General features: G+C 52.6%; 2 protein-coding genes across 8 annotated transcripts; both read right to left on the bottom strand.

Annotated features, from left to right (window-relative positions):
- Window positions 1–66: 66 nt before the first annotated feature.
- IL11RA (interleukin 11 receptor subunit alpha) lies at window positions 67–11,344 on the bottom strand. 3 transcript variants are annotated; one of them, XM_081103502.1, is made up of 13 exons: window positions 11,291–11,344; window positions 7,667–7,766; window positions 7,322–7,382; window positions 5,889–6,058; window positions 5,645–5,759; window positions 5,461–5,493; window positions 5,209–5,375; window positions 3,868–4,031; window positions 2,886–3,027; window positions 2,441–2,554; window positions 2,222–2,318; window positions 1,895–1,977; window positions 67–494 (listed from the first exon to the last, which is right to left on the bottom strand). In XM_081103502.1, the coding sequence occupies exons 2-13, from the start codon at window positions 7,764–7,766 to the stop codon at window positions 478–480; spliced, it is 1,263 nt and encodes a 420-aa protein (XP_080959628.1). In that variant the 5' UTR covers window positions 11,291–11,344; the 3' UTR covers window positions 67–477. The 3 variants fall into 3 exon arrangements, with proteins under 3 accessions (XP_080959628.1, XP_080959630.1, XP_080959629.1); XM_081103504.1 differs by lacking the exon at window positions 11,291–11,344 and adding an exon at window positions 9,461–9,624; XM_081103503.1 differs by lacking the exon at window positions 11,291–11,344 and adding an exon at window positions 9,196–9,324.
- Window positions 11,345–12,805: 1,461 nt separating this feature from the next.
- Window positions 12,806–16,387, bottom strand: GALT (galactose-1-phosphate uridylyltransferase). Of its 5 annotated transcripts, none has more exons than XM_081102874.1 (11): window positions 16,216–16,387; window positions 15,739–15,908; window positions 15,436–15,511; window positions 15,298–15,346; window positions 15,039–15,168; window positions 14,812–14,868; window positions 14,490–14,612; window positions 14,073–14,205; window positions 13,887–13,970; window positions 13,403–13,557; window positions 12,806–13,143 (listed from the first exon to the last, which is right to left on the bottom strand). In XM_081102874.1, exons 1-11 carry the CDS (start codon window positions 16,304–16,306, stop codon window positions 13,063–13,065), a joined length of 1,149 nt encoding a protein of 382 aa, XP_080959000.1. In that variant the 5' UTR covers window positions 16,307–16,387; the 3' UTR covers window positions 12,806–13,062. The 5 variants fall into 5 exon arrangements, with proteins under 5 accessions (XP_080959000.1, XP_080959001.1, XP_080959002.1 ...); XM_081102875.1 differs by having other exon boundaries at window positions 16,004–16,366; XM_081102876.1 differs by having other exon boundaries at window positions 16,148–16,366.
- Window positions 16,388–20,234: the final 3,847 nt, after the last annotated feature.

Below are 20,234 nucleotides of genomic sequence, written 5' to 3'. Positions count from 1 at the left end.
TCTGGTTGTGGTCTCCAAATTCTGTGTATTCTCCCGTGAGCCCTGAATCTGAAGCTGGGAGACATGTCAATAAACAAAGAACCTCCTCATTCTCTTTATTCACACCTTCACAACCCCCACCAGGGGCAAGGCTAACAGCCAAGGACCCACACACACTCCCCAGATATCTACATACATACATGCAGAGAACACATGTTCCCTGCCTCACATACACATGGGCACATATGGACACAGATATACACATCTATAAACATTCCACTAGTGGACCTCTAGCTCTGGGATAAAATCAGAGGTCCAGGTACCTTTCATCTGGCAAGTTGGAACAGATAGTCTCATAGAAACGGGCTCCAAACAAAACTTCAGCTGAGACACCTCCCCTCATGAGGATACACTGTCCTGCCTGGTTCTATCTGTCCGTCCATCTGAACCAGCAAGACAGAGTTATAGATGGAATTAGCTGAAGTCTTCCTGGGTTCTCTATAGGTTTGGGGCTCCTAGAAAAAGGAAAAGGCAAATCAGTGGAGGTAATAGGACTAGATTTTGGCCCGGACACTCTGAGTATGAGGAAGGAGACCCAGCTCTGAGCTTAACATTCCAAGAATGAATAGGGGAACCCAGCTCTGAATGAGCTCCAGCACCCTAAAAATGAGGGAGAGGACCTAGCTCTGGTGCAGGCACATCAAGAGTAAGGGGGGACCCTTTTCCCCCTCCCTACTTGGGAGTCTGTACTTGTTCTTCAATAAATCTCCACCTTTGCTATACAAAAAAAAAAAAAAAAAATTGCCCTAACCCAGGGGTGGGCAAACTTTTTGACTCGAGGGCCACAATGGGTTCTTAAACTGGACGGGAGGGCCGGAACAAAAGCATGGATGGAGTGTTTGTGTGAACTAATATAAATTCAAAGTAAACATCATTACATAAAAGGGTACGGTCTTTTTTTTTTAGTTTTATTCATTTCAAACGGGCCGGATTCGGCCCGCGGGCCGTAGTTTGCCCACGGCTGCACCGGTTTGGCTGGATAGAGCATCAGCCTGCGGACTCAAGGGTCCCAGGTTCGATTACGGTCAAGGGCATGTACCTTGGTTGCGGGCACATCCCCAGTAGGGGGCGTGCAAGAGGCAGCTGATCGATGTTTCTCTCTCATTGATGTTTCTAACTCTCTATCCCTCTCCCCTCCTCTCTGTAAAAAAATGATAAAGCCCTAACCGGTTTGGCTCAGTGGATAGAGCTCCCGCCTGCAGACTGAAGGGTCCCAGGTTCAATTCCGGTCAAGGGCATGTACCTTGGTTGCAGGCACATCCCCAGTGGGGGGTGTGCAGGAGGCAGCTAATTGATGTTTCTAACTCTCTATCCCTCTCCCTTTCTCTCTGTAAAAATCAATAAAATATTTTTTTAAAAAATCAATAAAATATATTTAAAAAAGAAAAAAGAATAAGGGAGAAGCCCTGGCCAGGTGGGTCAGTTGATTAGAGCATCATTCCAATACACCCAGGTTGCGGGTTTAATTCCCCGGTCAGGGTACATGCAAGAAAATTAAAAAATAAATATAAATAAAAAGCATTTAAAAAATAATAATAAAAGAAGGAAGGGCCCAGCTCTGATCCAAGTTATCCCAAGAGTAAAGATAGATATCCAGCCCTGAGCCTAGGACACTGAAAGTGGGGATGGAGTCAATCTAGGAGCCCAATACCCTGCAAGAGAGGGAAGGGATCCAACTCTGAGCCCAGGGACTCAAGAATGACAGGTCTGTCCCTGAGCCCAGACATCATAAGAATGAGGAGACCCAACTATGATTCCCAATACCCTTATGATGATGGGCCTCTGGCTCTTAATACAGACACCTACAACGAGGGCACACATCTCCAAGGCCAAACCTCCTGGAGGTCCTACTCACCTGGAAGCTTGTCCACTGGAATCATTGGGGCCAAGAAACCAGGCTTCTGGGGTCCATCTTTCCCATCTGGTCTCAGCCTCAGCCTGGAGCATAAAAAGGCAGCTGTTTTCCTGACAATGTGGGGCATCTCAGTCTCCTCCAAAAGCGTTTATTAGGAAAGGGTTAGGAGAGGAATCAGTGAGAATCATGAAGTTGAGGGGAAGAAAGAAAAGTAGTTCCAGAATCATGTTCAGTGGGAAGTCATGACGGGTGGGAAAGAGTATGGTCTGTGGGTATCAGAGCATCTGTGTGGGATCAGAGGCTAAGGTACCAATGACAGTCACTTACCAGAGCCCCAGTGCCAGGGCCCCAGCTGCCAGGCCCAGGAACGAGAAGATTCCCAAAGATGCTAGGACAGCCACCTGCTCCAGGGGGTCCCTGTGGACTGGGGTGGGGTGGGGTGGGGTGGGAGGTCACATGTGAGAGTGAGCCTGACAAAACTCAGTGCCCCCTTCTCTCTGGAACTTTCCCATCCTCTACCACCTTTGCTCCTCTACCCCAGCTCACCAAGTGGCTGTAGGTCTGGCAGGAGGGAGGGCCTTGGGGGAGCAGGGCTGTCTGCTTGCGGCTCCTTCTCCATATATGGCTGACCCCCAGCTGGTATCTCCTTAGGCAGGGGCCCTGAAGAAAGGCAAGACCTGAGGAGAATTGTCCACACAGGATAGAGGCAGAGGCAGAGGCCAGGGCCTGCCAGTTGAAGCCAGGGCCTGGCTTGGACACAGGGGCACCTAGGAAGTGGAGCCTGAAAGGCCAGAGTCAATTTATGGAGGTGTAACAGGGGTGGAGGCTGAGGGGCAGGGCTTAAGCTAGAACAAGGCTGCAGGCATCCAGGGCTGAAGCCTAGAACAGCCAACTGCCATACCCACATGAGCGGGGCATGTGCCACGCAGCCTTGTTCGTGCCAACCTGTTCAGCTGAGGGACAGAGCCCATTCCTTGGTTCTGCCTCTCACCAGTGCTCGGAGTCCCCCAGGCCTCAGGGCTCCAGGCGCTCCAGGTGCCAGCATCCAGAAAGTCCCGGGCACTGACCCGGACAGCATGGGGCAGCCCAGCCACAGCGTCTGTGATCACCTCCTCCAATCCAGCCGGCTCCACCTGGCGGTGAAGATGGTTCATCACCGAGTTACCCAGATTGTAAACACTGAGCCTCCCTGGCCCCGGGCCCCAGTCTGCAAAGAGTACCCCTCCCTCCCTGTCCTGTCCGCCAGCCTGGTAGAGCCTTCTGGGCCTCAGTAGAGCGGCTGGTGGTGTCAGGTCTACACACAGTGTTTGGAAGACAAAACTACGTAATGTTTATATAGACAGGCTGAGCTGGCAGGCTGCCTGGGTTCAAATCTTCCTGGGTAACCTTGAGCCTCTCTATACCTCCATTTCTTCATTTGTAAAATAGAGCTGAAAGCACCCAAGTGAAATAATGCATATGCAAATGTGTAGCTTGGTGCCTGGTGGGCAGACAGCGCTCATAAATATTGGTTATTATCCGAGGCAGCCACTCCCCAGACGTGATGCGGCCAACCTCTGACATCTCCCGAGGTGGGAATTCACTATCCTTATCTGGGAATATGAGTGTTTTGTATCTGGGCATATGAGGATGTGCTTCTGGATAAAAGACACTTCCAATTTTAGTATATGTGCTGCCGAAGTGAGCACGTCACTTGTTTTCCTAGAAAAGTTATTTTTAAAAAGTTTCTGCTGCCTTCCCACAGACAGGCTTACATTAGAGTTACATCCCACAGGACAGAGGCTTGGTTTATTGCTCCCTGCTGCAACCCCAGCACCCAGCACAGAGCCTGGCCCACGGGAAGCCCTCTCCATGGGGAGGCAACAAGGCTCCAGTGATCTGCCAGTGCCAGAACACCATGAAACATGAAAGAACACCAGAAACATGAAACCAGAGACAGGACCCACAGCCCTGGCACACACTCCAGGCCTCACCATGGACCAGGCGGGATGCTGCACTGGACGGTACTGCAGCCGGAACTTGAGCAGGAAGTGGGGCTGGCGGGGCCAGGAGGCAGGGTATGTCCAGCTGGCACGCAGGCGGCGGGGGTAACCAGGTACTGACTCTACCCGCAGCCCCTGGGGTGGGTCAGGCCGCACTGAGGGTAGTGGAGACACAAAGTCAGGGCAGGTGACAGGTACCCATCCCTTACCCACCACCTCCCAAGGGAAGGTGGGTATGTGCCTAAAGGTACCTGAAGGAGGCCCTTCCAAGAGGTTGGGGAAATCTTAAGCTTGATCATCCTTTAGGCTCAGGACCTATCTGTTATCCTTATTATAAAATGAGCTGAGATCGGGAGACAGGTTTTGAAAGCTTTGTTGAGTGGGGGGGTTTTTTTGGTTTGTTTTTGTTGTTGTTTTTTTGTTTTGTTTTTTGTTAATCCTCACCCGAGGATATTTTTCCATTGACTTAGAGAGAGTGGGAGGGAGAGGTAGAGAGAGGGAGAAAAAAAACATTGATGTGAGAGAGACACATCGATTGGTTGTCTGTTGCACACGCCCTGACTGGGCCAAGGATTGAGTCTGCAACCAAGGTACGTACCCTTGACCAGAATCGAACCCACAACCCTTCAGTCCAAAGGCTGACACTAACTACAGAGCCAAAACAGCTAGGGCTGTTGGGTGGATTAAAAAGTAGCCCTGCTTTCCAACAAGGAAGAAGATGAGTGAGCCCAAATTCCAGCCAGAGCTTTAGTGCCCCCAGCCCATGTACAGATCAAGAGGAAGGAGGGGCCAGTAATGGCTTCCAATGGACAGGGAGGACTTGAGACATGGCAGCCTTCAGCTCAGAGCTCAGAAGCAGAGAGACAGCTCCGAGGCTAGGCAGCTAGGAAGGACTCGAGGAGAGTGGGGAGTGGGGAGTGGCAACAGCCTCTAGAGCAGCGGTTCTCAACTTGTGGGTCGCGACCCCTTTGGGGGTCGAACAACCCTTTCACAGGGGTCGCCTAAAACCATCGGAAAACACATATATAATTACATATTATTTTTGTGATTAATCACTATGTTTTAATTATGTTCAATTTGTAACAATGAAATTGGGGGTCACCACAACATGAGGAACTGTATTAAAGGGTCGCGGCATTAGGAAGGTTGAGAACCACTGATCTCTATGGCTTCTTGGTCTCCACAGGGGCCATCTGTGTGCTGAAACAGGGGTATATGTTGGGAGGGAACGGTCTGGGCGCTCTGGGGAGTTCTGCGTTGGGATATCTGTACTCTGGAATCTGTTGGAGTCTCCGGGTTGGGATCTGGGGGGCTCTAGGGCTGGGTACTCACAGATGCTCTGCAAGCTCACATCCAGCAGGCGTGTGCTGGCTCCCAGGGGGTTCACCTCAGTCACATTGATTCGGTACTGGCTCCAGAACTCTGCCCCGTGGACCACACAGCGGGCAGCCCCTGAGGGGTCCTGTGGGCACGGCCAGGGCCCTGTAGCTGGACTTGTCCTAGGAGAGAGGAAGGGGTCTTGGGCTTTGGAAATGCTCATTGTGGGATCCAGCTGTAGCCCCCAGCCTCTCCCTCATGTCCTACCTCTGGCCATCAGCTCCTGGCACTGTCTTCTTCCTGGCAGGGAGGGGCCATCTGAGGTCAGGCAGGAAAAGAGGGTCCTCCCTCTTCCTAAGGCCTTCCTCGGGACCCCCCTCCCAGCCTCCCAGACCCACGCTGTGCCGGCACACTCAAATGTATAGACCTACACGCCCCATCACGCACACACCTGTAGGAAGTAAGGTAGCGGGTGGGTAAACCGCTGACCTGGCCGGGACTCCAAGTGCAGGAGAAGTTCTCATAGTCAGCTGCTCGGCAGGAGACAACAGGCCGAGCGGGGGGGTCTAGAGGCAGAGGGTGCAGCTGGAGACGGAGAAGTCCCCAACCTCCCATCTCAGAGGGCTTACCCAGGACCTTGATTCCCTCGGGAGCCCGTCTCATCACGGCCACCCAATACTCCCTCCCCAACTCACAGCCCAGCTGCAGGGTCACTGTGCCCCCAAGTGCGCCATCCAGGGTCCGGCAGGTGTAGGTCCCTTCGTCAGCGCTGTCTGCCCGGGCTAGCACCAGTTCATGCCCGAGCCCAGAGTCCGGGCCCTGGAGCAGCCTTGTCTCCCCGTCCCGAAACCAGGACACGGGGGTCCTGCCGGTGAGACAAGGTGATGATGGCAGACAGAGGAAAGGGCTAAAGTGTAAGTCGGACCATGCCACAGCTCTCCATTGTCCTCTCACGCACTTGCATTAAAACCCAAACTCCTGCCGAAACCGGTTTGGCTCAGTGGATAGAGTGTCAGCCTGCGGACTGAAAGGTCCCGGGTTCGATTCCAGTCAAGGGCATGTACCTGGGTTGCGGGCACTTCCCCAGTGGGGGATGTGCAGGAGGCAGCTGATCGATGTTTCTAACTCTCTATCTCTCTCCCTTCCTCTCTGTAAAAAATCAATAAAATATATATTTTTTTTTAAAAAAGAACTATTCCTCTCCTTTCCTCTCTGTAAAAAATCAATAAAATACATTAAAAACACACACACACAAAAAAACCCCAAAGTCCTTTTGCTGATTCACAAAGCCTCTGGTAATTTAGCCCTTGCCTTTCATTTCTTCTTCAGCTCCTCCTTCCACCCCCTCACCTACTGTACTCCCACCCTGTCCAGTTAGTCTTTTTTCTGTTTAAGAGTGTTGAGCTCGCCCAGCTGGTGTGGCTCAGTGATCGAGCGTCGACCCATGAATCAGGAGGTCATGGTTCGATTCCTGGTCAGGGCACATGCCCAGGTTGCGGGCTCCATCCCAGTGTGGGGGCATGCAGGAGGCAACCGATCAATGATTCTCTCTCATCATTAATGTTTCTATCTCTCTGTCCCTCTCCCTTTCTCTCTCTAAAGTTAAAAGAAAAAAGTGTTGAGCTCATTTCCACCTCAGGGCATTTGCACTGGCCTTTGACAGAAATGCTTCTACCTCAACCTGTGCCTGGCAGCCTCCTTCCTGACAAATCAGCTTCAATCTTACTTCTTCAGAGAGGCCTTTCCTGACTACCAATAAAAAGAAACCACTCAGTTATCCTCTTCCAGGGCACTCTCTTTTAATTTTCTGCCCAGCAGGTATTGCTAGCTGGCAAGACTCTTATTTGCTTATTGTCCGACTGCCCCACTAGGATGTAAGCTCCATGAGGGCTGACGTCTTGCCTGGCTTGTGCACTGCTGCATCGCGGGAACTAGAATAGACCACGCACTTAGCGAGTGCTCAGTACCTGGTGGTTGAAATTGTCTGATGAATAAGGATGGTTTGAAGATTAGGACAGATACAGAGGTGACAATTACAGACACGGGGCAAAGGTGGGAGGGGCGTGAGGACTGGGCAGGGTCAAGAAAGGGTCATGAGTGTCACCCCAACAGGCAGGAGGGCACTTACCCAGCAGTCACTCCCGGGCAACACAGCGTCATGGACCTTCCAGGCTGTCCATATTGGACCCCTGTGGAGGGCACTTCTGAGGAGAGGCTCTTCCTTTCCCTCTCCCCAAACACCCCACTTTATGAGCGTGAAGGGGTAAGGAGTAGACTTTTAAGCCCTGGGTAGAGGCATTGGGTCAGAGTATCATGTTCTAATGTGGAGACAGAGGTCCGAGGACAGGTTAGAAAGGGGATGTTGCCAGGTTGAATGTCAGGAGTTTGGGGGTCACAGATCAGATTTGGGGTGGGGGCCACAATGAGGGTGGCAAGCCATAAATCAGTTGGGTTCATGCAGCAGGGTTCTCACCTGGGGGGCCCCAGGCCTGGGGACAGGAGGAGGAGGCAGACACTAGGGCTGCAGCCACAGCCACCAAGACCCTGCTCAGCCCTGAACAGCTGCTGCTCATCTGTGGGGAGAGAAGCAGTTTCAGCAATCCCCTACCCCCAAGATAGGAGGCTAACTTCAGCTAACTTCAGTTTTCTAGGGGGAAAACTGAGGTACCAAATGGGGTAAGAATATCAAAAATCACTGGGGGGCCCTAACCGGTTTGGCTCAGTGGATAGAGTGTTGGCCTGCGGACTGAAGGGTCCCAGGTTCGATTCCGGTCAAGGGCATGTACCTTGGTTGCGGGCACATCCCCGGTAGGGGGTGTGCAGGAAGCAGCTGATCGATGTTTCTAACTCTCTATCCCTCTCCCTTCCTCTCTATAAAAAATCAATAAAATATATTTTTAAAAAAATCACTGGGGGATCGGATCTAAGATCCCCCTTTCCACTACACACCCCTGTGCTGTGCATATGCCCTAAGGTGCGCGCGTGAGCGTGTGCGAGACACACACACACACACACACACACATACACACACACACAGTGCTGTGCGCACACAAGCACACACACACCCTCACTCTCCATCTCAGTCCTGGGCTTAGGGCCCAGAACAAAAGCTGGAAGCAACAGACTGTGCCAGCACCACCCCCCTGCACCACCCTTGGCGCCCACCCCTGGCACCAAGTGCCAGCACTGGCTCAGTCATTCCTATTAACTCCTCCAATCCAGCTGTTAGGAATCCTGGCATCCACCTGGCCCAAGGCTAATCACTGCCTCTGATTGACCTGAGGCAGCCCTCCTCACCCTGGGGCTGTCATGGTGGGTCTAAGCCCACCCTGTACTCCTGCCATGGAGCCTAGCCCTGCTCTAGCTGCCAAGCCTTTTCTCGCCTGGGCCTGCCTGGCCTCCTGCTCTGGCTCCTTGGGCCACTCATCTGGGCCGACTCTGGAGTCTTGTTGGTCTCAAGCCTATGAGGCTGGATGGGGCTAGGGTGCAGGCTCAGGCTGTAGAGTTAAGCAGATCCAGATGCCCTGGCTGCTGCCAGAGGCTGGGGGCAGGCGAGGAGCCAGCAGATGGAGACAGGGTGGCGGGGAAAGGGAGAGGAGGCTGAGGGGAGCTGGGAGCCTGCAGGGACAGGGGTCTGGAGTGGGGTCCACAGGACCAGGAGATACTCAGAGATCAGGACTGGGACTCAGTGAGGTGAGAGCTGAGCTGGGGCAGCAGGAATTCAGGAAGGCAGAGGAAGTAACCAACTATGTGTATATGGGGTTTGGAAGGTGCTAAGAGAGAGGGATTCTGGATGGAGGGGAAGCAGGAGAAGGAAGGCAGGGGAAGTGGCCATGGGGACAGGAGAAGGGCAGGTGGGGAAAGGGCCCTGGACAAGGGCTTCAGAAGAAGAGGAGTACAGACCCCTCCCAAGTAGAGCAGAACAGGGGCCTCCATGTGTCTGTGTGTAGTGGCTCACCCCAGGCTCCCCAGCCACATCTACCCTGCTCGGCCCCACCCTACCTCGGTGATCCCAGTGGCTAAGTGTCCATGGCCTCCAAGACTTCCTCCCACCAGCTACAGCACCCGTCTGAGCTCCACAGTTCTGAGACCCCAGAATCATCTCCTCCTCTCCCTTCCCCGCCCCCGCCCCTCTGAGCGCTGGATCTCAGCCACTCATAGCCAAGCCCCCTCCCCCCTCCTGCCTTCAACCCCATTCTCCTCCCTCCTCCCTTCCCAGCCTCTTAACCTCCTCCCATCCGAGGCCCTGGGAAGGGAAGAGGCCTACCCCCAGTCTGGAAAGGAAGCCACAGGCGCAGCCAGGACCAGCCAGAGGGAAAGGAGGGCTGCTTATATCCCGATCAGTGACAGATTCCCTAGGTTTTCACAGAGCCAGACACAGCCACATTCACGCGTGGACTCACCAGACGCAGTCAACAAAAAGATACTCCCCTTGAACAAACATGGACACAATCAAATGAAAAATCAGATACTCGCGCTCCCACTCTTTTCACTCCCCAGCAAAGATTTCCTGAGGGCACAGGCGGGGGGTGGGGGGTATGGGGGGAGGATGTGTTTGAGGGGAAGGGAGGCCCCAGGTTGGGGGATATAAAGAAAAGCCTAAGAATCCAGTTTCCCCTCCCCTGGATGTTCCAGCCATTTCTCACCTCCCCCTCCACGCTTTGGGCCCCAGCACCAGGAAATGCCTTTGGTCCCTTGGTGCCAGATACACAAGACCCACACTTACCCTCAGACACACACGCTCAGATACAGCCACTCACAGTCACACCAACGTACTCAGATATCCTCACTCAGACTCAGACGCTTACATTTACACATACCCATACCCTCACACAGATACACACACCTTACGCCCCTCCCACAGTCACAGGCACACACTTAGCATTCTGTCTCTGGAATGGGGTCACAGCATTTCCTAAAGGCAACTTCTTATCCTTCTCATCCTAGTTTAGGCCCCATCTTCCAGGAAGCTCTTATCACGGCAGATCCCACACCTCATCACTGTTACAGGGCAGCAGGTAAGCAAACAGACCAGGGTGAACAGGAAAGTCAGGCATCGCAGTGCGGAGAGGCAGCGATGAAAGAACGGAGAGGCAGAGTTATAAAACAGATCCGCAGACACCGGGGGAGACAAAACTGTGAAGAGAGGCAGAGAGCCACGGTTCTAGAAGACAGTAGTAGGGAAAGAAAAAGAAATATAAGGAGCCCAGCCCGCATGGCTCCGTGGTTGAGCTCATCCTATGAACCAGGAGGTCACGGTTCAATTCCCGGTCGGGTTGCGGGCTCGATCCCCAGTGTGGGCCATGCCAGAGGCAGCCGATCCATGATTCTCTCTCATCATTGATGTTTCTATCTCTATCTCTCCCTCTCCCGTCCTCTCTGAAATACATACAAATGTATTTTAAAGAAATAAATATAAGGAAACTGAGTCAGACAGAGAAACAGAAAATAAGAAGCAATACACCAGCGCCAGGGATTCTTGAGCACAGACAGGAGGGGAAGCCAAATGTGTTGGGAATGGTTCTGTCTATGGGGACATCAGTAGAAAGGTCAGGCCCCTTGTGTTTACACTGATCCCCCAAATATAAACACAGCTCCACTCCCGCGCAGCCTCACACTGAGGACACAGGACGCACACATAGCACAAGTGTCACTCTTGCTCTCCCGTTCCTGAAGTCACTCTGGCTTACACAAACCCAGCCACCCACTCTTACACCGGCAGAAACGACCTGAAACCCCACAGAGACCTTCCCAAAACACATTCCCGATGGGGTCACAGGACCTCTCACACGCACCACACACCACCCAGTCGCTCCCCAAACACTTCACATTGACACACACACGCACAATCCCTGGCACAGCCACAGGCACGATGACAGCTACATTAGCTGACACTTGCAACAAGTGACACCGTTGCGGAGCTTCACACAGACATCATCACACACAGCCTCACACACACACACACACACACACACGCACGCACGCACACACGCTGACAGTCCCAAAGTCACACTGAGCCCTTCATCGTACTTCACCCTGCCCGGCCCTCTGCTGGCAAGCCTTCCTCGTGCACGCCCACAGCCCCACCAGGCCTCACCTTCCGCGGCCTCCGCCGCCAGCGCCCTCCGCCCTCGCCCTCTGCCCCGGCCTCTACTCCCTGCAGCCCTGGGGCCCGCTATGGGGGTGGCTCCGCCCAGGCACCAATGGAAGGAGAGGGGTGAAATAGGGGGGGTTCCGGCCCATTGGAGCCTCCAACTGCCAATCACCTCCTCCCCCACCTCTGCCGGACACTTCCTGTCCCGTCCCGGACCAAGGAGGCTGCGAGGGGACAGAGCCCGGGGCTGGATTCCTGGGTCCTGGGTCCTTGCCCGAAGGCTTGTCCTCCAGGAACAGCAAGACTGAAATCTTTCAGGCCCCTCCCCCTACCTTCTGTCCGCAAACAAAGCCTCAAGTTCAGTGGCTCAGGAGCCACTGGACAGGTGACTGGACAAGCTTAAGGTGCCCCTGACTCCAAATAAGGAAGAATGGTGTAGGGCAGAGGTTCTCAAACTTTGCTGAATATTGTGGTTTTAAAACTGCAAGCCACACTCCAAACCAATTAAACCAGAAGCTCTGGAGGCTGGACCTAGGCATCAGGATTGTTTAAAACGCCCAGATGATTCCAAAATGCAGCCCAAAGGTGTAGGGAACGGTTCTGTTTAAAACGTCTGTAGGATTTAGGCAAGTGCCTTAAGAAACAGGGTCTCATCCACGCCCGTCACTGGGGGCTTAAGGAAAATGTGTCCCATGTCTGTCTGAGCTCCTTCCAGACCAGGGCAACACTCCAAGTCCCAGACCCTTCGCCTCAGGGTCTCAAGAGAGAACCTTGGACCGGAAGGCAGGCAGCCAAGGTTCTCCTGGGCCAGGTCACCGCTGCCTGGCCTTGGCGTGATTTCCCTCCCAGAGAAGAATGGAAACAGAGAGCATTCTGGCCATCCTTGCATTGTTCGCAAGCCCTGTCCTCCCCTAAAAGTTTGAAGGACACTAGGGGGCATCCAGTCTCCTGGGTTGCATGGCCGATTGTTCCCACACAGTAAGGGTTTTCCCAAGAAAACAGGTCCGGAAGGGTGGGCGTAGACTCCAAAGACCACCCCATCCTTCCAGGCCCTGGGGCTCCTAATTTTAACCGCCCCTTTCCTGCCATAGCTGTTTATTAACCTGTGCAGTGATGAGGCACAGGGACCACAGAGGTGTGTAGAGCCTGCACATACATGCTGCACGTGGAAGTCTGGAGAAGCCAAGGCTACAAAGCCACGTACACGCTCCCTACCCGCCCCTTTAGCCCCTGTGGGCTGGAGCAGAGCCAAGCTACAGCCACTCACAAAGCCAGGGTTCTGGCCAGCAGCCCATGGTCTGGCCACTGACCACTGGGACCAGGATCCTGCTCCCCCGCTCCCCACCAAACATCCAGGCCCAGGCTTGGTGAGCTGACACCCTAGGCGTGGTGGTGAGGGGGCCTCTGGCCTTCTCCAAAGCCTCAGCCACAGACAAGCACACAGGAGTTTTCATCGTTTTCTTAAATTGGGATGCTTTCGTTACTCCAGGAATTAAGAGAATCCATAAACAAGACATAATACTGAGTGCTAATTTTGTTCAGAGATTTAGAGAAGATTTTTATCCTTAAGTTTTTGCACATCTGTAGACAAAGAAAAGTTGTGGTTGAAGCTGTGCCTTCAGCCTTTAACCCAGACTCCCAAGGGTTAGAGTTCACACTCCTCTGGCATTAGAATATGTGATTAAAGCTTGAGAAGTACAGTTTTATTGATCCCCACATCTGCCCAAACCATAGGCTCTGGTTCTCTCAGGCAGAAAGCCTTGGGGTCAGCGTGGTCAGGCGACGGCTGCTGTCTCCCTGTCCTTCTGTCTCAGGCGGTAATGAACTTCAGGAAGTGCCCTCAGTCTCTCCGCAGCCTGAAAGGGGAAGAGGGAGGGTAAGAGCTGCCCAGAATGGTGGTATGGAGCTCTGAGTGCCTAAGAGACACTGAAGGAGGGCTTGTAGGACCAGGAGGCTGATGATAAGGACTGCTGGAATAGCCAGAGGATGAAGGAGTTGAGCAGCTCCTGCGGCCTTTGGAATGCCAGGGTTATAGGGATTCTCGAGGTCCTGATTGCTGGGATCTTTTGAGGAAATGGGAGAGAAAAGGGGACCTAGGATGCTCTGAGTTTTGACCTGCTCAGGAGTGAGGTCCCTCTGAGCCTGGGCAAGCATTTCGTAGCCAACCATGAATTTCCGAACAGTGGCAGAGCGCAGGAGCGGAGGGTAGTAATGAGCATGCAGCTGCCAGTGGTCCCAGTTGGCTCCGGCCTCTGATCCTGTGGGAGCCCCTGAGAGGAAGAAGGCAGAGATGGTGGAAACGGCCCTTTCTTCGTTGTACAGCCTAGCCCTGCCCCACCCCCCCCACCCCATAACTAGGCTAGTACTTAACAACTATATTTCCCAGCATTCTCTGCCAGAGAGCAGACCAGGCATTGGAAAGCACACTGGAATCTATTTTCACCAAGTCCCTGCTCCACCCTCAGGCCTAGCAGCCCTGCTCCGGACATTTCCCCCAGCAAGAGTTCAAAGGCCTGCTAGGGGTTGCAGTCCACCAGGCTGGGCTACGGGAGCCCACAAATGATGTTAGGGCTAGATATGGGTGCTCAAAAAGCCTCACCGTGCCAGCCCATGGAGTAGGGAAAGGATGTCTCAAATAGGTTGTCGTACTTGGTCAAGAGCTTCTTCATGACGAGGGCTAGATCTGGAATCAAAGCCTGACTCTCAGCCTGGGGCCTGGATGTTGGCCCTACCAGAGCAACCCCCATCCAGAGCCTGGCCCCCACATCCCAGCGAGGAGGCTCACCATCGCGCTCGGCGGGGGTCAGCTCGGGCAGCCGCCGCACATGCCGGCGTGGGAGCAGCAGTGTTTGGAAGGGCCACACTGCCCAGAAGGGGACCAGCACTAACCAGTGCTCACTGGTTAGGACCAGACGTTCCTGAGCAAACCAAATAGAGATGAGGTCATCGAGGCGGGTGTTGGTGGCCAGCAAACAGGCAAGGGAAGCAGAAGAGAAAAATGTACCCAGAGTCTTATGGCTTCTCACCACCGTCCCCATTATCACCTAGTCTAAGTCACCATCACCTTTCCTGTAGATTACTGCTACGGCCTCCTGACAAGTCTCTCTCTCTATTTTCCTTCGACCCTTCTCCTTCACACACCTGTCTCTTTCGAGGTGTGAGGTTAGAGACTCCTTGGGGACAGGGCCTAGCTTTCTCCCACCTTCCTGAGCAGCTCCTGGCGGCCATATTCCATTAACAGAGGCTCTCCATGCTGACTCTGATAGGCTTGCTGAGATCTCTCCTCACGCTGGGCAATATCTGGCAGGAAGCTGCTGGCCCACACCTATCAAAGAGTAGAAGAGAGAAAAAAAGGCAGGTCCTTCATCCCCAATCCTCCCCATCACTAGCATATTCCCTCTGTCCCATCTCTTACTTCAGTTCCCCTCCCCACGGTGCTGGCCTAGACCCAGCCTAAGTTCCCCTCCCCACGGTGCTGGCCTAGACCCAGCCTAGAAATGTACCGGAGCCCCTGACACACCTACCTGGCAGTGGGGGTGAGGGTTGGAACAGCCCATCATGGCTCCTTTGTTTTCAAAGATCTATCAAGTAGCGGGGTGAGGGGGTTAGGGGGTTTTAGTAGCCAAAAAGACACCAAGTCAACCCTTCCACACCAGACCCTGTGGAAACAGGAATGCCAATTCCCGGAACCAAAGCTGCACCGCCCCCTCCCCCTCCCTGCTCATCCAGGGGAGGGGGTAACCTCACAGACCTGTACCCAAGGGTACTGGGCACCCAGATCCTCTGTGACTGAGGCCCACACATCGATGACAGTCCGGATCTCAGGGATTGACATGAGTGGCAGTGTCACATCCGACCAGGGGTGGAAGCACAAGACCTTACTAGGAAGTGCGGGAGGGAGGAACGACAGAAATATGCGGCTTGGACGTGCTAGGGGCAGGGTCAACCCCAGCGCTCGATCTAGGTCAGGACATGGGTTGAAGGTTATAAGAGAGGAAATCCATAGTTACCAGACACCTCGAGCAGCCTTTGCTTGAAAAAGAGGGTGATCACTGGGTCCTGAGATAAAAGGGTATCACTCTCTGCAACAGAAGTCGCCACAAAAGGTCCAGCCTCCTTTCCTCCCAAAAGCAGTAGAGCCACGTTACCTGGACTGGGGGCATCAGGCTGCAGAGCTGGGAAGTCATTGTCAAACAGGAAGGTGCCATCATAGTGGGGATTCACCTGCAGACAAGGGGGGGCTAGAAGTAGTCACTGCCCATACCACCAGTCATCCGGTGGGCTTCAGTGGCTGGACAGGGTACAAGAGGGTGGGAAGGGCCACTCTGGAGTCAAAAAGTCTTGATGAGATATGACCCAGAAGGAAGTCCACTACCCTCTGGGTGAGGGCCAGCTCTAGGTGGGAGCACTTCCCCTGGCCCAGCCTGCAGAGGTAGGCGCCAAAGGCTTACCTCCCCATTGGCCCGTGTGGCCCCCGGACACAGAGGGTTGCGGGGGTCATGGCGGGGCACTGTCTCCAGAAGTGAGGGCTCTACCTGCCCCTGCCAGGGTCGCTTCATGCGGTGCGCTGACACCAGCACCCACTCATCCTGCAGCGGGTTGTAGCGGATATGCTGGTGCTCTGGGGGCAAAGAGTCAAGATCAGTCGGCAAAGTTCTCTGTCCACCTCTCCCATGGGCCTCACCCACCAGCAGGCCCCAGCTGGGTCGGAGGCACCTCCTTGGCCCCGTCTGGCTCAGGAACTAAAGGACCGGGCTTGGGCGTTCCCGGTGCAAATTAGCTGGCAATCCAACAAGGGTGTGTCTCTTCACCGCTCGGGCCTGACCGGGTGGGTGGGCGCGCCCACCTGGGGGTACGGACCACAAGGTCCTGAGGAAGGAGAGGGCTTGGCCCCGCGTCCCAGCGCGTCCTTGCCGCCCTAAAGTTACCGCTCGCCAGGAACGGGGCGGTGGCGTCCGCCTCTGACGCCTGCTGGCGCCGCTCGGGATCCGCTCCAGGACCCGCTCCGCTGCGCGACATGTGGCCAACGTGGGGGACCTTCTGCCGCGTCTGCCCGGCTGCCTTTCACCCACCTCGGTCAATCCAGCCCCGCCTCGCCCCCGGTGATTGGCCAGTCGCCAGCACGTGACTGTCAGAGGGGCCGACCGGCCACCGAGGGGCGGGGCTCAGGACGACCCAGCGCTATAGGGGGCGACTTTGATCATTCCGTGGCCAAAGTCAGTGCCCTGGAAAAATATCTCTGTGAAAGCTGCTTACTGCCGATCCCTCGGCTCCAGACGCTTCCAAGATTTCTTTACTGCTTACAGCCATTCGTTTGGTCATTCATTCAGCAAATATTTACTGAGTATCTACCCTGTGCCAGGCACCCAGGCTGCGTGTGATGCAAAGGATGCCCCTGTGTGCACAAGTCGGGCATGGCCTCTGCCCTCCTGGAGCTTACATTCTAGGGCAAAGTACAGGTATAACCCTGATCCACAATCACCTCACCTACCCGCTCAGTGGCTGTGGTGGGGAGGAGAGGCAAACTTGGAGGGGAAGGGGGGAGGTTGGTGATCTGCTTCAGCTGAACCCTGGCCTCAAGTATTGCCTGGAGGAGTGTGTGCTACGCTATACTCATCCCCACCAGTCAGCAGAAGCAGGTTTGGGAAATAGGACTAAGTAACTGTGAATGAAAAGGGGGCTCTGCAATAAGCCTGGCAAGTTCCAGGTGGAAGGAGCACATGGCAGGCCTGACAAGGTCAGGGACTGAAAGTAACGACACAGGATGGTCTGATCACAAGTTCCTAACTGGGCAGTTTCTAGCGGATAGTCATGGCCCAGACCTACAGCTAAAGCTCAGCCTTTACCTTCCGTGAGCTCTGTTCATTGTCCTTACGCATCTAGGACAGCATAACTTTGAAATGTCAGAGTGATTTTCTTTTCCAGACCCCTGAAGGCACCACAGGCCCCAGAACACAAGACCATCAGGCCCCTCCTTGTTATCTTGTTCCTAGGTCCAGTGAATGTTCATTATTAGCTATACTGTACCCACCAATGTACAAGAAGTAAGTGTTTCTTCATTTTGCTTTTTATCCAGTCCTGGAGATGTCCCTGCTTTGTTTTCTCCTGCCTCCTTTTTTTTTTTTTTTTTAAATATATTTCTTTATTGATTTCAGAGAAGAAGGGAGAAGGAGAGATAGAAACATCAATGATGAGAGAGAATCATTGATTGGCTGCCTCCTGCACACCCCCCACTGGGGATCAAGCCCGCAACCCAGGCATGTGCCCTTGGCCAGAATTGAACCTGGGACCCTTCATTCCGCAGGCTGACGCTCTATGCACTGAGCCAAGCCGGCCAGGGCTCTCCTGCCTCCTTAATCTACCACCAATGGATTTAATGTAGCTTCTTTACATTTCTCCTTTGATTCTAAATGCTTAAAAGGAACAGCAAAACTGCCATTCTGTTGAGCATTTTCTCAACCCATTTAGACTTTACTTCCAGGCACATCCTCAAAAGAGTTTATTTGGCTCAAATAAACTCTTACAAAACTTTTCTAAAGGTTTAGACATTCTTTTGTTGACATAACCATCTCTCTCTCTCTCTCTCTCTCTCTCTCTCTCTCTTATATGCACACATCAAAAGCAAAAGAAGTGGGTGAGGTAAGAGGGCCATAAGAAATCTGAACATGTGAGAAAGACAGGACTATCGTAACTCTAGCCAGCATCTGGGTGGGATCGAGAGGTTTACACACCCCTTCCCTTCTCCAACTTTTCCCTGAATCAAACCACTTGGTTAACATTAGAATAAAATTCAAATTAATTTCTCACTGGCACTTTTCTTTTTTTTAATAAATATTTTTATTGATTTTTAGAGAAAAAGAAAGGAAGAGGGAAACATCGATGTGAGAGTGCAGCATCAATTTCGTTGCCTCCCGCACTCCCTCTAACAGGCATGTGCCCTGAGGGGAATCGAGCCAGCAACCTTTTGGTGCACAGGGTGACACCAAAAAAGACATCTAAATATTGGCTGAACATTTTTTCCCATTTCATAGTGGAAAAGAGAGGCTTCAAGGTCACCCAGGGCACAAGTGGCCAACTTAGGATTTGAACTCAAATTTCCAGTCTCTTCCCACTGCTCTAAAATGCCTCTGAGACTTAGGTAATACTCAAGAAAAATAGTGAACTAGAACCTGGGCAGCAGCAGGAAGGCCCCTTCCCCCAAGCCAGACCAGGGCAAGCCAGATGTTTTGCAGCTCAGACACAAAAACTGGGTCATTGGTCATCTACCTAATCTCTGACCCAGGGGCCTCTGACTGAAATCTGAAGAGGCCACCAGGTAGGGGGCAGGAAGCAGGGAGCTGAAAAAATGAGGGTGGGGAGTACCTGTCCCACTGGCTACGCCTGGTTGGGGGGGAAGGGATAGAAGATCTGCTTTTCTACTCTCTCAGGTGTCTTTGCTGTTTGCGTGACTGGATTTCAGAGGCAGCCCCATTTTCTCAAGAACACAGTGCCACTCCCAGGATCATGCCAACTCACTCCTGACCCCTTCAGACACATCTGTTCAGGACTACCACCAAACCTCTCCTTTCTCTGTCTCCCCGAGGTCAGGTTTCGGGGGATGTGGAGAATGGCTGAGATGGGGCCCATCCAGCCCCTTCCCTTTAAGATTCCAGAGGTGTGATCTCTTCTATGATATTTAGGGAAGGTGTGTGTGGCCCCTGACCACTTAATGCCCTTCCTTAGACCCTCTTAAGGCTATGGGGTGGAAGAAACTTTCCTCTACTCTTCTAGGTTCTTCAAGCTGGCTTAATAAGAGATAGTTTAACAAGAGAAAACAATGGAATTTAATTGCATATGTGCATATTACATGAGAGAGTCAGAGACTCCACATCCATGAGAGGTTCAGAGACAGAAAATGAAAATGAGGTATATATGGCATTCTGAGCTGAGGATGAGGTAAGGCACCTTGGGGCTTCAGAGGGGAGGAAGGTCATTGCAGGAAAGAGCAGATGTTCAGTAATTAGATGTTTGCCCTGCCATATAAATAGGTCATGAAAAGTTATTTCTGATAATAACTCTTATTATGAGCAAGGCCCAAATTCAAATTCTTTAAAGAAGAGGTAATAGTCTTTCATGAGCCCACAGGGTCTTTATTACCTTCAGTTCATAATAATTCACGTATCAAAGTGACATATCTTGGGGAGTCCTGTTCTGAACCCCTTCAAGGCCAAAGGACAAATGGGTTTGTTTTTTTAAAAATATTGTGTGCAGGAAAAGCTTTCTGAAAGGCCAGGTAGGGGAGCTGCAGACCTAGATAGTCCCAGAAGGCTCTATGTAGAACAGGGAGGCAGAGGCCAGATTTTGGGGCTAGTCCTTGTTATTTGAGGTTCTTAGAGAATGGTCAGCTCAGAAGTATCACAGAAGCTAGGGCCAATTAAAAAAAAAAAGTTTCCTCAATTGTGCATTCTCCTCTAGATAATCACTTCATTACCTTTCCCTTGTTGGACAAGTTTCTCAAAAAATAGTCCAACTTCCCAGCCTCTACCCTTACCTGCACAGTACACTGTAGCATGTCTTTTGCCCTGTATTAGTCAGGATAAGTAATCTTAGTTGCTATAACAAACAATACCCAAGCTCAGTGGCTTAGCACCATAGTCCATTATGGGGGTGGGGGGTGGGGGGGGAGAGCTCTATCCCATGCAGCATTCAGAATTCTCCACTAACTACTTAATTCAATATAACTATGAAAATAGGTCAGGGAAGAGAGAGAATGTAAGAAATTTCACAGAAGATCTTAGGTGCCAGAACTGGAAGTGGCATACATCATTTCTGCTTATACTTCATTAGCCAGAACATAATCGCATGGCCTTATCCAATTACAGAGTAGACTATGGGATGTAATCTGGCTGCATACCCTACTGAGAAAGCTGACGACCATTTCCCATCATTCTTTTGGATGGAATACTCA

This window comes from Myotis nattereri, assembly GCF_964212035.1.
Source record: "Myotis nattereri genome assembly, chromosome: 12".
NCBI lineage: Eukaryota > Metazoa > Chordata > Mammalia > Chiroptera > Vespertilionidae > Myotis > Myotis nattereri.
This window is presented reverse-complemented; position numbering and strand designations above follow the sequence as displayed.

Excerpts from the sequence above, each read along its gene's own strand:
- IL11RA (XM_081103502.1), bottom strand. The coding sequence starts at position 7,766 with ATGAGCAGCAGCTGTTCAGGGCTGAGCAGGGTCTTGGTGGCTGTGGCT. Across the intron at positions 5,760-5,888 it reads AGTGACCCTGCAGCTGGGCT|ACCCCCCCGCTCGGCCTGTT; the intron begins GTGAGTTGGGGA and ends CTCTGCCTCTAG. Across the intron at positions 5,376-5,460 it reads CCAGGAGCTGATGGCCAGAG|GACAAGTCCAGCTACAGGGC; the intron begins GTAGGACATGAG and ends CCTCTCTCCTAG.
- GALT (XM_081102874.1), bottom strand. The coding sequence starts at position 16,306 with ATGTCGCGCAGCGGAGCGGGTCCTGGAGCGGATCCCGAGCGGCGCCAG. Across the intron at positions 15,512-15,738 it reads CCACACGGGCCAATGGGGAG|GTGAATCCCCACTATGATGG; the intron begins GTAAGCCTTTGG and ends CCTTGTCTGCAG. Across the intron at positions 14,869-15,038 it reads CCCAGTACCCTTGGGTACAG|ATCTTTGAAAACAAAGGAGC; the intron begins GTCTGTGAGGTT and ends GCTACTTGATAG.